The sequence below is a fragment of the Salarias fasciatus genome, unplaced genomic scaffold (assembly GCF_902148845.1).
Source record: "Salarias fasciatus unplaced genomic scaffold, fSalaFa1.1, whole genome shotgun sequence".
NCBI lineage: Eukaryota > Metazoa > Chordata > Actinopteri > Blenniiformes > Blenniidae > Salarias > Salarias fasciatus.
This window is the reverse complement of record NW_021941387.1, coordinates 339,353-352,442: the sequence shown is the minus strand read 5'-3', so window position 1 is coordinate 352,442 and position 13,090 is coordinate 339,353. Positions and strand designations below refer to the sequence as shown.

The 13,090-nt window shown below is 54.0% G+C and overlaps 2 protein-coding genes across 2 annotated transcripts in view; one reads left to right on the top strand and one right to left on the bottom strand.

Annotated features, from left to right (window-relative positions):
- Positions 1-4,529, top strand: part of med17 (mediator complex subunit 17) — a 24,402-nt gene extending 19,873 nt beyond the window's left edge. The window contains exon 13 of the mRNA XM_030087446.1: positions 4,028-4,529. Within this exon, the coding sequence (XP_029943306.1) occupies positions 4,028-4,236 (209 nt within the window). The 3' untranslated portion in view covers positions 4,237-4,529. The remainder of the gene's footprint in view (positions 1-4,027) is intronic.
- Positions 4,233-13,090, bottom strand: vstm5 (V-set and transmembrane domain containing 5). Its single transcript, XM_030087447.1, has 5 exons — positions 13,084-13,090; positions 12,652-12,842; positions 10,487-10,813; positions 5,229-5,372; positions 4,233-5,054 (listed from the first exon to the last, which is right to left on the bottom strand). The coding sequence occupies exons 2-5, from the start codon at positions 12,725-12,727 to the stop codon at positions 5,023-5,025; spliced, it is 579 nt and encodes a 192-aa protein (XP_029943307.1). The 5' UTR covers positions 12,728-12,842; positions 13,084-13,090; the 3' UTR covers positions 4,233-5,022.

Below are 13,090 nucleotides of genomic sequence, written 5' to 3'. Positions count from 1 at the left end.
CGCATGAGGAAGTCCAGGCCCGCATATTGACCTGCTTCATCGGACATAACATCATCAAAACTCCACGGAGGACACCGTCGTTTCTACTGGAATTCTTAAAAGAAGGCTTTGACCCCCGGCCGCCGTGAAAAGGTCACAGGTGAATCCACCCGCCGGCGCAGGCGGCCGTGACACTGCCGGCCCCGCCCGGCAGCCCGAGGTGGGCACGACTCCGGGTTTCAAATCGCCATCTTGGATGGGTCAAATCGCCATCTTGGATGGGTCAAATCGCCATCTTGGATGGGTAATCCTGCCTACGGCACCTTCAACAAAAATAAAAAAGTGCAAACATGATCAAGGTGTAAAAGTAGGGCACTCAGAGGCTGAGGAGGTATCTGCTGGACGGTGTGACCTCGTCTACTTTTTGAATGAAAAATTGAAGAAAAATCATTAAAATTATTAGATTGCTTACAGTTATTAATATAGTGAATATTTTAAAACATGCTCACCATACTCAGTCTTGTAGCCATCCGCTAAATGTAGGGTCAGCGAGCTGCAGCATCACAGTAAATCATTGACTGTTGGACAGATTTCCATATTGCCAGTTGCTACGGTAACGCTTGTTGCTGCCATGATGTTCTTTAAGTATTTGTTGTTTCTATGGAGTTCACAGCAGTGCAGCAGTCCAGCAGTACCTCCTTCAGTCCAGCAGAGGGCGCAGTGTCACTGTTAGATGTACAGTGCAGTGTGAAGCAGTAGAAGAAGAATGTGTCTGAATGGAAGGAAGCATGTTGTTGGTGACGGTTCATTCAGCAGAAGCAGTTCCACCGTCTGGACAGTGAATCATTCTGAGGACAGAACACCAACCATTCTGGATTAAATCCAGTAGTTTGATGTTTCTCATCGCGGCTCGCAGAAGGCTGCTCTGACGACGTGCTAACATCCATGCTAACTCGCACCGCCGCGGCTCGGTGGGCTCACTGCGGCGCCCCCCCCTGGCCTGGGGGTGAACGAGCGGCCTCATCGTCTCCTCCTGTGTTCCTCTGACTCTGGAAAAAAAAAGTGTCCGACGTCTTTTGACCCTTTCTCCATCACATGTGGCGTAGAAGTAGGGCTGCATGATTTTGCCGAAAAATAAAATCCCAGTTATTTTCTCTGAAACCCGAGTTTTCGATTACGATTACGACTTTTTGTAAAAACGAACAAGAAAAAAAGAATAAAGTACTTTGAATGTCTTTTTATTGAACCTTATTTTCTCTGTTTGGATTCAACAAACCCCAAGTCCAAAAGTTACAATCCAAAACAACAGTTCTTTTCCAAAGACCAGGGAGGTATTTTGTTCTTTACCCATCATGAGTGGTTTTTTCATGGAGGATCTGGAGGAGAAGGCCATCAACACTGCACCAGCTCAATGTGGACTTACTATGTGGAAGAGGTATGTGGACGACATCTTGGAGAAAATAAAAAAAGGACACACACAAGAATTAACAAAACATGTCAACACAATCGACACCACCGGAAAAATACAGTTCACACACGAAGAAGAAGAGAACCATGCAATAGATTTTCTGGATATCAACATTTCCCACAAAGAGGACGGCAGCATTAAAATAAACATTTACAGGAAACCAACGCACACCGATCAATATCTCTGATGGAAATCTGAACACCCCACAGCGCACAAACTCTCTGTAATAAGAACACTGTTTGACCGGGCCAACATGATCACAGACGAGGAGGACAGGAGGAAAGAAGAACAACACATCATCCAAGCGCTCAAACAATGCGGATACCCCAACTGGGCAATACAAAAAGGAAGAAGGCAGGTTCAGGAGAAGAAAAAGACCCAAGCCAAAAGAAAACAACAGAGAGCAGATGGAGAGCAGCACGATGGTAACCCTCCCATACATCAGGGGCGTCACAGAGAAAGTACAAAGAGCAATGAAAAAACACAACATCAATACTCCAGTAAAACCATATAGGAAACTCAGTCAAATACTAGTACACCCCAAAGACAGAATACAACCGGAACAAAAATGCAATATTATCTACGAAATCCCATGTAAGTTATGTAACAAAACATACATTGGAGAGACAGGGAGGACTTTCAGCACACGAAAAAAGGAACACAAGACAGAATGTGAGAAAGAAACCACAACAGCACTAACACGAGCAACAAAAAGAAAAGCTGGACAGGAACAACTCAAGTCGGCCATTTCAGATCATTGTAAGAGAGAAAATCACATTCTGGATTGGGGCGGAGCGAGAGTCATCGGGACAGAGGAGAACAAACACCGACGATGGATAAAAGAGGCTATTGAAATCCGGAAACGTGCCCCTGAGACAGTGAACCGGGATGAGGGGGCCTTTCTGCTTTCACACACCTGGGATGCTGTACTCAAGAAGTCGGACTGCAGATGGCGCTGTTCTCCCGCTTCCACTAGTGGGAGAATAGCGCCAAAACCTGTATAAATCAGCTGACAAGATACGTCTCAACAACATCTCGTGACTCTCTGAAGAAGACAGCTGACAGCTGCCGAAACCGTCAGGTAAATAACAAAATACCTCCCTGGTCTTTGGAAAAGAACCGTTGTTTTGGATTATAACTCGGAAGACCAATGAACCTTTTTGGGCCCAAAAGTTCCAGTCACGTTACTGACTGAATAGTGCAAAACTGTCAATTATAAAATGCAAAGTGAACAATCAATCTCAAATATGCCTCCTTACTGCCAGTGAACTTAATTCTGTTGCAAATAAACACAAGAATCCCCTGGGATTAAGAGCACCTTATCTTAACACACTCCAGGTCCCTGTTCTTACTTAAAGCAAAAAATAAAATGAATAAAGTCACTTTTTGTAAACGAAAAAGCCAGGAGGAGGTCCGGGGTCGATCTAGATGCCCAAATCGTTATGAACACAGCCTGAAACTTCACCGCCCTGAGCAAATGTCACTTCTCCAGCAGCAGCCATGCTTGTTGTTGTTAGTTAGCAGACGCTGAGCGAAGGCAGACACGCACTTCCTTCATGACGTCATGAGACGGGCCGGAGAAACTACGGTGGCTTAGAGGCACCAAAAAGTTCATGTGAAAAGCCGAAATTGTTCACGTCCGATTTCAGAGTTTTTAACATCGTCTTAACCCAAAAAGTCGCTTACGATTCAAAATCCATTAATCATGCAGCCTTACGTAGAAGTTGCTAGCGTGCAGACAGGTGAAGACAGGCAGTGGTTGTAGGGTCAGGTGATGAAAATACACCTGACCTCTGACCCCTGTGTGTTCACGTATCGACCATAAGATGGCGCCAGTGCACCTTCAGCCGTATCACCAGATGTGATTAAAAGCTCTGGAGACCATCTTTGGTATTGCTGTTTTGATGCATAAAAAAAAGATGTGTGAAAAGGAGCGGAGCCCTGGTCACTGACCAGTTCCTCCAGAGAACCACTGGATGGTTCTCTCTGGAGAGCCAAGCAGCACCACATTCATCAGTACAGTCCTGGACGCTGTGGACGGCTGTCCACTGGCAGAGAACAAACCACACACACAGCTTAAATCCACTGTCTGAATATCTGCCAGCAGCTCCGCCTCTGACCCCTGAGGAGGACCCTTCACTGTTAGCTACATCCCAGTCTGCTGAATGGGACCACTGTGGGCCCCCCACAGTTGACTGCTGAGGTTTGAACAGTGAAGGACAGGCCACGCCCACCACTGCCAAAAGAGAACCAAGGTGTTGTTGCTACTGATAGGCATCCAACATGCAAAGCTTGTCGTCAGTGTTAGCATTAGCTAGCATTAACCAGCGTTAGCGTTAGCCTCAGCTAAGTCAGTGTCATGGTTCAGTTTCACCTACTGGATTCTTCCTCAGCTGGAGCAGCTTTAACGCCCTTCAGGCTGTTTTCCGGTGGAGCCGGCTGACAGACAGCAGGTCGACGGTGCTACAGCTACTGATCGCATCAGAACCACCAAGGTGTTTGAGGAGCAGAGACAGGTTATTGAGTTGTGTATTGACACCATGTGACTGTGATGGTTGGTGTGTGTTCCTGTCTTCCCAGTGCGTAACGGTCCGGAGAGCGGTTGCAAAGTTCTGGTCCAGTTCCCGCGCAGCCAAACCAAAGAGCTGCCGAAGAGCGACGTCATCCAGGAGGCCAAGTGGAGCCACCTGAGGGGGCCGTACAAGGAGGTGCAGTGGAGCCGCATGGAGGGGCGCAACTTCGTCTACAAGATGGAGCTGCTGATGGCCGCACTCACTCCCTGTCCTTAGAGCGTCACTTCCTGTTCTCAAAGCTTCACTTCCTGTCCCCAGAGCTTCACTTCCTGTTCTCAAAGCTTCACTTCCTGTCCCCAGAGCTTCACTTCCTGTCCCCAGAGCTTCACTTCCTGTTCTCAAAGCTTCACTTCCTGTCCCCAGAGCTTCACTTCCTGTCCCCAGAGCTTCACTCACCAGGAACTGAACTTGCTTCCTGAGCTCTGCTGTTCAATCTGACTTCTTTTTAATTCGTTTTACATCCAACAGTTTTCTACAAAATAAAAAGACATCTGAGAATGTCTCTGCTGTTTCTCTGAGAATTTCTTTCTGTTCTTAAAACTTCAGATTTCAGGAACTGAATCTTGTGTGTTCAAACAGCGTTCCAGGTCTCAGCTTCTCCTTCACCGGATGTCTTGATCCATTTGGTTCCTGCAGCTGAGGCCAAACGGAAGCGTCAGGGTTTCAGCTTTAACAATAAATAGTTTGTAATGTTCTCAGCTGTGACGTATTTACAGTATAAAACAAACACGGTGCAGGATTTCAGCTTTAAAACTTAATCTTTTGTGTGCAGCTGGAAGGGTTTGCCGTCCTCCATTTCCATGTTCCTGGTTCGATCCCCTCCCACCCTGTCCACGTCTGAAGCTCAGACGTGCAGGTGCCGGGGTGTGAAAGTCCACCACAGCGCGGGAAGCGTGAGCTCCGTGTGAGGTTAGAGAGGACATGATGTGCGTTCAGGTCTGTCCTCCAGCCCGGGCGTCGCAGCAGCTTCAGGATCCCAGTGTTCCAGTGAGAAGACGGACGTCAAAGAGGCTGCAGTTCTGTAGCGTCGTTTTCTGCACAGAGGGAAGATTGACCACATAGCACCGATGTCTGAGACCCATCAACACCCCCTCACTGTCTACCCATCATGCCGTGCACATGTATGGACACGCTCGATGGACAGCTGGAATCTCTGGGCAAACGTAACGGTTCGATTCTTTCAGAGCGGACGTCCAGTCTGCTTCTACCTGGCATCTGTTTCCTGCGTCTCCATGCTGCGATCTTCCTGTGCAGCTTGTCCAGCAGCCACATGGCCAGCATGAGGAGTCCAGCCAGACCGGCCAGGGCCACGGCCGAGACGGACAGGTACTGCAGGTCCTCGTACAGCACCTCTGAGGAGCAGCAAACAAGAGGACAAGTCACGGTGGGAGGACACAGCCATCATCCCACCCTGAGCTCCGAGCTGGCTCGTCCTGATCAATACAGGAGTCCTGATCAGTAGAGGAGTCCTGATCAATACAGAGGAGTCCTGATCAATACAGGAGTCCTGATCATTAGATGAGTCCTGATCAATACAGAGGAGTCCTGATCAATACAGTCCTGATCATTAGATGAGTCCTGATCAATACAGTCTTGATCAATAGAGGAGTCCTGATCAATACAGAGGAGTACTGATCAATACAGAATCCTGATAGAGGAGTCCTGATCAATACAGAGTCCTGAACAATACAGAGGAGTACTGATAAATACAGAGTCCTGATCAATACAGAGTCCTGATAGAGGAGTCCTGATCAATACACAGTCCTGATCAATAGAGGAGTCCTGATCAATACAGTCCTGATCAATACAGAGTCCTGATCAATACACAGGAGTATTGATCAATACAGAGTCCTGATCAGTAGAGGAGTCCTGATCAATACAGAGTCCTGAACAATACAGAGGAGTACTGATAAATACAGAGTCCTGATCAATACAGAGTCCTGATAGAGGAGTCCTGATCAATACACAGTCCTGATCAATAGAGCAGTCCTGATCAATACAGTCCTGATCAATACAGAGTCCTGATCAATACACAGGAGTATTGATCAATACAGTCCCGATCAATAGAGGAGTCCTGATCAATACAGAGTCTAGATCAGTAGAGGAGTCCTGATCAATACAGAGTCCTGATCAATAGAGGAGTCCTGATCAATACACAGGAGTATTGATCAATACAGAGTCCTGATCAATAGAGGAGTCCTGATCAATACAGTCCTGATCAATACAGAGTCCAGATCAGTAGAGGAGTCCTGATCAATACAGTCCTGATCAATACAGAGTCCTGATCAATACACAGGAGTATTGATCAATACAGAGTCCTGATCAGTAGAGGAGTCCTGATCAATACAGTCCCGATCAATAGAGGAGTCCTGATCAATACAGAGTCCAGATCAATACAGAGTCCAGATCAGTAGAGGAGTCCTGATCAATACAGTCCTGATCAATACAGAGTCCTGATCAATAGAGGAGTCCTGATCAATACAGTCCTGATCAATACAGAGTCCAGATCAGTAGAGGAGTCCTGATCAATACAGAGTCCTGATCAATACACAGGAGTATTGATCAATACAGAGGAGTCCTGATCAATACAGAGTCCTGATCAATAGAGTAGTCCTGATCAATACAGAGGAGTCCTGATCAATACAGAGTCCTGATCAATAGAGTAGTCCTGATCAATACAGAGTCCAGATCAGTAGAGGAGTCCTGATCAATACAGAGTCCTGATCAATACACAGGAGTATTGATCAATACAGAGGAGTCCTGATCAATACAGAGTCCTGATCAATAGAGTAGTCCTGATCAATAAAGAGGAGTCCTGATCAATACAGAGTCCTGATCAATACAGAGGAGTCCTGATCAATACAGAGTCCAGATCAGTGGAGGAGTCCTGATGTAACCCTAACTAACCCTGACTGCTTTGTGTCTTGTTCTGGTGCACTTCAGACTCCCACCACAGGGGGCAGTGTCAGAACCCCCTGACCCTGACCCAGAGCAGGAAGAGGAACACAAGCTCCCACAGGCTGTTGGTTATAGCGGCTGCTACTGCTACAGCTAACTGCCAGAGTCTGCTGGAAGCTAGCCGGGCTGAAGCGCTCCATTCTGCTGCTCAAACAGCTGAGATCAGAGGAACGCCGCCGCCACCACCGATAAGCTGAGCGCAAATCCAGACGGCAATCAACGGCAACGCAAGGCCTGGTGGAGAGAACGACCACCTGGCGCATCTCTGAGGGGCCAGCCGGGGGCCAGCCGGGGGCCAGCCGAGGGTCAGTCAAGGGCCAGCCGAGGGCCAGCTGAGGGCCAGCTGAGGGCCAGCTGAGGGTCAGCTGAGGGTCAGTCAGGGCCAGCCCGGGACCAGCCGAGGGCCGGTCAAGGTTCAGTCAGGAGCCGGCCGAGGGTCAGTTGAGGGTCAGTCAGGGCCAGCTGAGGGCCAGTCAGGGTCAGTCGAGGGCCAGTCAGGGCAAGCTGAGGGCCAGTCAGGGTCAGTAAGGGGTCAGTCGAGGGTCAGTCAAGGGCCAGCCAAGGGCCAGCTGAGGGCCAGCTGAGGGTCAGTCAGGGCCAGCCCGGGACCAGCCGAGGGCCGGTCAAAGGTCAGTCAGGAGCCGGCTGAGGGTCAGTCGAGGGTCAGTCGAGGGTCAGTCAGGGCCAGTCGAGGGTCAGTCGAGGGCCAGTTGAGGGCCAGTCAAGGGTCAGTCAGGGCAAGCTGAGGGCCAGTCAGGGCCAGCTGAGGGCCAGTCAGGGCCAGTCAGGGCCAGTTGAGGGTCAGTCGAGGGTCAGTCGAGGGTCAGTCAGGGCCAGTCGAGGGTCAGTCGAGGGCCAGTTGAGGGCCAGTCAAGGGTCAGTCAGGGCAAGCTGAGGGCCAGTCAGGGCCAGCTGAGGGCCAGTCAGGGCCAGTCAGGGCCAGTTGAGGGTCAGTCAGGGCCAGCTGAGGGCCAGTCAGGGCCAGTTGAGGGTCAGTCGAGGGTCAGTTGAGGGTCAGTCGAGGGTCAGTCGAGGGCCAGTCGAGGGTCAGTCAGGGCCAGTCGAGGGTCAGTCGAGGGTCAGTCGAGGGTCAGTCGAGGGCCAGTCGAGGGTCAGTCGAGGGTCAGTCGAGGGCCAGTCGAGGGTCAGTCGAGGGTCAGTCGAGGGCCAGTCGAGGGTCAGTTGAGGGTCAGTCAGGGTCAGTCGAGGGTCAGTTGAGGGTCAGTCGAGGGCCAGTCGAGGGTCAGTCAGGGTCAGTCGAGGGTCAGTCGAGGGTCAGTCGAGGGCCAGTCGAGGGCCAGTCGAGGGTCAGTCAGGGCAAGCTGAGGGCCAGTCAGGGCCAGCTGAGGGCCAGTCAGGGCCAGTCAGGGCCAGCTGAGGGCCAGTCAGGGCCAGTTGAGGGTCAGTCGAGGGTCAGTTGAGGGTCAGTCGAGGGTCAGTCGAGGGCCAATCGAGGGTCAGTCAGGGTCAGTCGAGGGCCAGTCGAGGGCCAGTCGAGGGTCAGTCAGGGTCAGTCGAGGGCCAGTTGAGGGTCAGTCAGGGTCAGTCGAGGGCCAGTCGAGGGTCAGTCAGGGTCAGTCGAGGGTCAGTTGAGGGTCAGTCGAGGGTCAGTCGAGGGCCAGTCGAGGGTCAGTCAGGGCCAGTCGAGGGTCAGTCGAGGGTCAGTCGAGGGCCAGTCGAGGGTCAGTCGAGGGTCAGTCGAGGGCCAGTCGAGGGTCAGTCGAGGGTCAGTCGAGGGTCAGTCGAGGGCCAGTCGAGGGTCAGTTGAGGGTCAGTCAGGGTCAGTCGAGGGTCAGTTGAGGGTCAGTCGAGGGCCAGTCGAGGGTCAGTCAGGGTCAGTCGAGGGTCAGTTGAGGGCCAGTCGAGGGTCAGTCAGGGCCAGTCGAGGGTCAGTCGAGGGTCAGTCGAGGGCCAGTCGAGGGTCAGTCGAGGGTCAGTCGAGGGCCAGTCGAGGGTCAGTCGAGGGTCAGTCGAGGGTCAGTCGAGGGCCAGTCGAGGGTCAGTTGAGGGTCAGTCAGGGTCAGTCGAGGGTCAGTTGAGGGTCAGTCGAGGGTCAGTCGAGGGCCAGTCGAGGGTCAGTCAGGGTCAGTCGAGGGTCAGTCGAGGGTCAGTCGAGGGTCAGTCGAGGGCCAGTCGAGGGTCAGTCAGGGCCAGTCGAGGGCCAGTCAAGGGTCAGTCAGGGCAAGCTGAGGGCCAGTCAGGGCCAGCTGAGGGCCAGTCAGGGCCAGTCAGGGCCAGCTGAGGGCCAGTCAGGGCCAGTTGAGGGTCAGTCGAGGGTCAGTTGAGGGTCAGTCGAGGGTCAGTCGAGGGCCAATCGAGGGTCAGTCAGGGCCAGTCGAGGGTCAGTCGAGGGTCAGTCGAGGGCCAGTCGAGGGTCAGTCGAGGGCCAGTCGAGGGCCAGTCGAGGGTCAGTTGAGGGTCAGTCGAGGGTCAGTCGAGGGCCAGTTGAGGGTCAGTCGAGGGTCAGTCAGGGTCAGTCGAGGGTCAGTCGAGGGTCAGTCGAGGGTCAGTCAGGGTCAGTCGAGGGTCAGTCGAGGGTCAGTCGAGGGCCAGTCGAGGGTCAGTCAGGGTCAGTCGAGGGTCAGTCGAGGGCCAGTCGAGGGTCAGTCGAGGGTCAGTCGAGGGCCAGTCGAGGGCCAGTCGAGGGTCAGTCGAGGGCCAGTCGAGGGTCAGTCGAGGGTCAGTCGAGGGCCAGTCGAGGGTCAGTCGAGGGCCAGTCGAGGGCCAGTCGAGGGTCAGTCGAGGGTCAGTCGAGGGTCAGTCGAGGGCCAGTCGAGGGCCAGTCGAGGGTCAGTCGAGGGCCAGTCGAGGGCCAGTCGAGGGTCAGTCAGGGTCAGTCGAGGGCCAGTCGAGGGTCAGTCAGGGTCAGTCGAGGGCCAGTTGAGGGTCAGTCGAGGGCCAGTCGAGGGCCAGTCGAGGGTCAGTTGAGGGCCAGTCGAGGGTCAGTCAGGGTCAGTCGAGGGCCAGTTGAGGGTCAGTCAGGGTCAGTCGAGGGCCAGTTGAGGGTCAGTCGAGGGCCAGTCGAGGGCCAGTCGAGGGTCAGTCAGGGTCAGTCGAGGGCCAGTCGAGGGTCAGTCAGGGTCAGTCGAGGGCCAGTCGAGGGCCAGTTGAGGGTCAGTCGAGGGCCAGTTGAGGGTCAGTCAGGGTCAGTCGAGGGCCAGTTGAGGGTCAGTCGAGGGCCAGTCGAGGGCCAGTCGAGGGTCAGTCAGGGCCAGTCAGGGTCAGTCGAGGGTCAGTCGAGGGTCAGTCAGGGCCAGTCGTGGGTCAGTCAGGGCGCAGCCAACATCAGGCCAGCAAGTCAGTGAATCTGGTGCTAAATTACAGCCACTGCTCCTCAGTGTCATGAGTTTTCAAGGCAGCGTGTTTGAGTGTCTGGGATGGACGAGCTGCTGACCCCTCACGGTCCTCGCTGCCAGCTGGACCCTGGACTCACTGCCGGAGGAAGTCGGTGTAGAAGACAGAGCGCAGACGGTTTAAACCCGGTTCGAACCCGGGCCGGGTCGCTCACCGTTGACTTTCAGGACAAAGCCGACATCCTTGCTGCTCCCCGCCGCCTCCGACACGGTGACCACGTAGAAGCCGGCGTCCTGCAGCCGCAGGTCCGACAGGCCCATGGAGCCGTTGTCGTAGGCCCGCACTCTGCCGCCGTAGTCGTCCGTGATGTTGGCGCTCGCGCCCGGCCGCCACGTGCCGATGAGGCGGCTCACCGCCCCCGACATGAACGTCCACCGGATGGTGGGGGTCCCCGGACAGGTGGCGTCCACAGAGAAGAAGACGTCCTCCTGCACCGACCGGGTGAAGCTCCGCTGAGGGGCGAGCACGGAGATGGATCCAGCTGCAGCAGGAGACAAGAGACACAGCATGAGGAGGGGGACGGCGCCCCCTGCTGTCTTCACACTGAACGTCACTCAAACTGTTGGAAACTTTCAGATCATCTGCAGTATTTTGGTGTCAGTGACTGAAGCCCCTCCCTCCTAAAAGGCTGGAACCAGTGAGTCAGGACCCCCCGGGGTGGGGTTGTCAGGTTGTCAGGTGGTGTAGAGGCGAGCTCGCCTCCGCTCTTTAAACAGGAAGACAATGTCGAAGTCCAAAAAAAACTGCAATTCCAGGGAAATTCCAGCAGGGGGTGATGATGCTGGTCTCAGAAAGAGCCCCGGTCTCATTGGAACCATTCAAAATGCTGATTTTCAGAGAGCAGATAAACATATAGAGCTCCGGGGTCCAGACCAGGTCCTGGTCTCGGTCTGTGGCTCTCCAGCCTGCTGCTTCACCAGACTCTGGTTTTCACATCAATCATCTGTTGGTTTTATATTACGAGTTCAGCATAAATCGCCCAATCACAGCGCCTCCTCTGTCCACGTGATGCGGTCACGTGACGGGCTGGACCAATCACCGCTTTTTCCCTTTCGGGGTCGCGGGTGGCTGGAGCCGATCCCAGCTGCTGTGGGCAAAGGCGGGGTACACCCTGGACAGTTCGCCAGTCTGTCGCAGGGCTGACATATATAGACAAACAACCATTCACTCACACATTCATACCTAGGGGCAATTTAGGGTGATCAATTAACCTACCATGCATGTTTTTGGACCGTGGGAGGAAGCCGGAGTACCCGGAGGGAACCCACGCACACACAGGGAGAACATGCAAACTCCACACAGAAAGGCCCCGAGCCCCGGCCGGTATTTGAACCCAGGACCTTCTTGCTGTGAGGCAAGAGCGCTAACCACTGCGCCACCGTGCGGCCATCAATCACATTACAGCTGGTTTCAAATCTTCAGTGTGGAGACGTCCTGCTGGACTGGCTGGAGTCTTCAGAACAGAGTGTGGGACGCTGTGGGGGACGTCACCAAACCTCTGTCCACTGTATTTACCATCTGTGTGTTCAACACGCGGCTCTGGAGCCACACGTGGGTCCTTGGTGGTCTGTGGAGGCTCCAGGGAGGGCTCTCATTTCAGACATGAATGAACTCTCAACTTTTTGAAGAAACAAAGAAACACTCCACCCCGAGCCAGTTCAGAGCAGGACGGTCTGGTCCCAACCTCCTGGACTCTGACCGAACCAGTGGACCAGACGCTTTGTGAGGATCAGATCTCCAAGAGGCAGGTTGACCCCTGACCTGTGTACCGATCAGGTGAATGAACAAACGGCAGGCTGGCGTTGACCCTTGGTCCAGATCCCCTGCAGGAACAGGTCGGCCATAAAAAGGCAAATGTTTAACAGTCTGCCGCTCGCGGTGGATTCCAGGACGCTTCTCGCCAACCTCCAACTCCAGGAAACTCGTCTGACGAGCCTCGGAGCATCAGTCTGACGCCAGCCTGCAGTGTGCTGGGTGGATCTGGTTCTGCTGGCTGTCTGGGGCGGTGGATCTGGTTCTGCTGGGGGAGTGTTTGCTCAGTGAAGCAGCAGTCAGGAATTCAGTGACGAAGAAGAGGCTCGCTGGGAAGCCTTCCTGTTCTGAGTTTCTTTACAGAGCTGGGAGAAGAGTCTCTTCCTCCCTCTGGGTTCTGGACCCTGACGCCGGTCTGGGACGATCAGGAGAAGCCGTTCACGCCTCGGTTCTGCTCGCTTTACCTTCAGAGCCGAAGACTCCCGGTCTGGACCACACGTGGTGCTTTTCTGCTGGAAACCTGTTGAGTCAGAGTGAAAACCAGCGCAGGGATGTGTTGACGCTCACCGAGCTGGACCAGACACGCTGCGATGCTGACAAACACCGCCACGTCCCGACCGTCCCACAGCCTGAAACGCCACATTGGAATCCCACACCCATCGGTCGACGACGCTCTCCTGCTGCCGCCTTCACATGCTGAGCTGCTCTCCGGTCTCCGGGCTTCCGGGTCCGCCGCCGCTCGGAGGAGATCCCGCCGCCTCCACAGACAAACCACAGTGAGCACCGCGGCGGGCCACGCCCCCTCCCTCCTCCCCCCTCCCCCCTCCTCCCCCCTCAGCACGTCTCATACCTGCACAAGGCGCTGCAGCCAGCCCCACCCACCCAACAGGTCGAGCCAGAGAGTACTGAGCAAACACTCTCTCACACACACACACACACACCCACACACACACACACACACACACACACACACACACACACACACAACCACTGACACACCTCAGGG

Bases quoted from the DNA above. Each gene is read 5' to 3' on its own strand.
- vstm5 (XM_030087447.1), bottom strand. From the start codon at position 12,727: ATGTGGCGTTTCAGGCTGTGGGACGGTCGGGACGTGGCGGTGTTTGTC. The intron at 10,814-12,651 runs GTGAGCGTCAAC...CTCCTGCTGCAG, and splicing joins AGCGTGTCTGGTCCAGCTCG to CTGGATCCATCTCCGTGCTC. The intron at 5,055-5,228 runs GTAGAAGCAGAC...CCCTCTGTGCAG, and splicing joins ACGCAGGAAACAGATGCCAG to AAAACGACGCTACAGAACTG.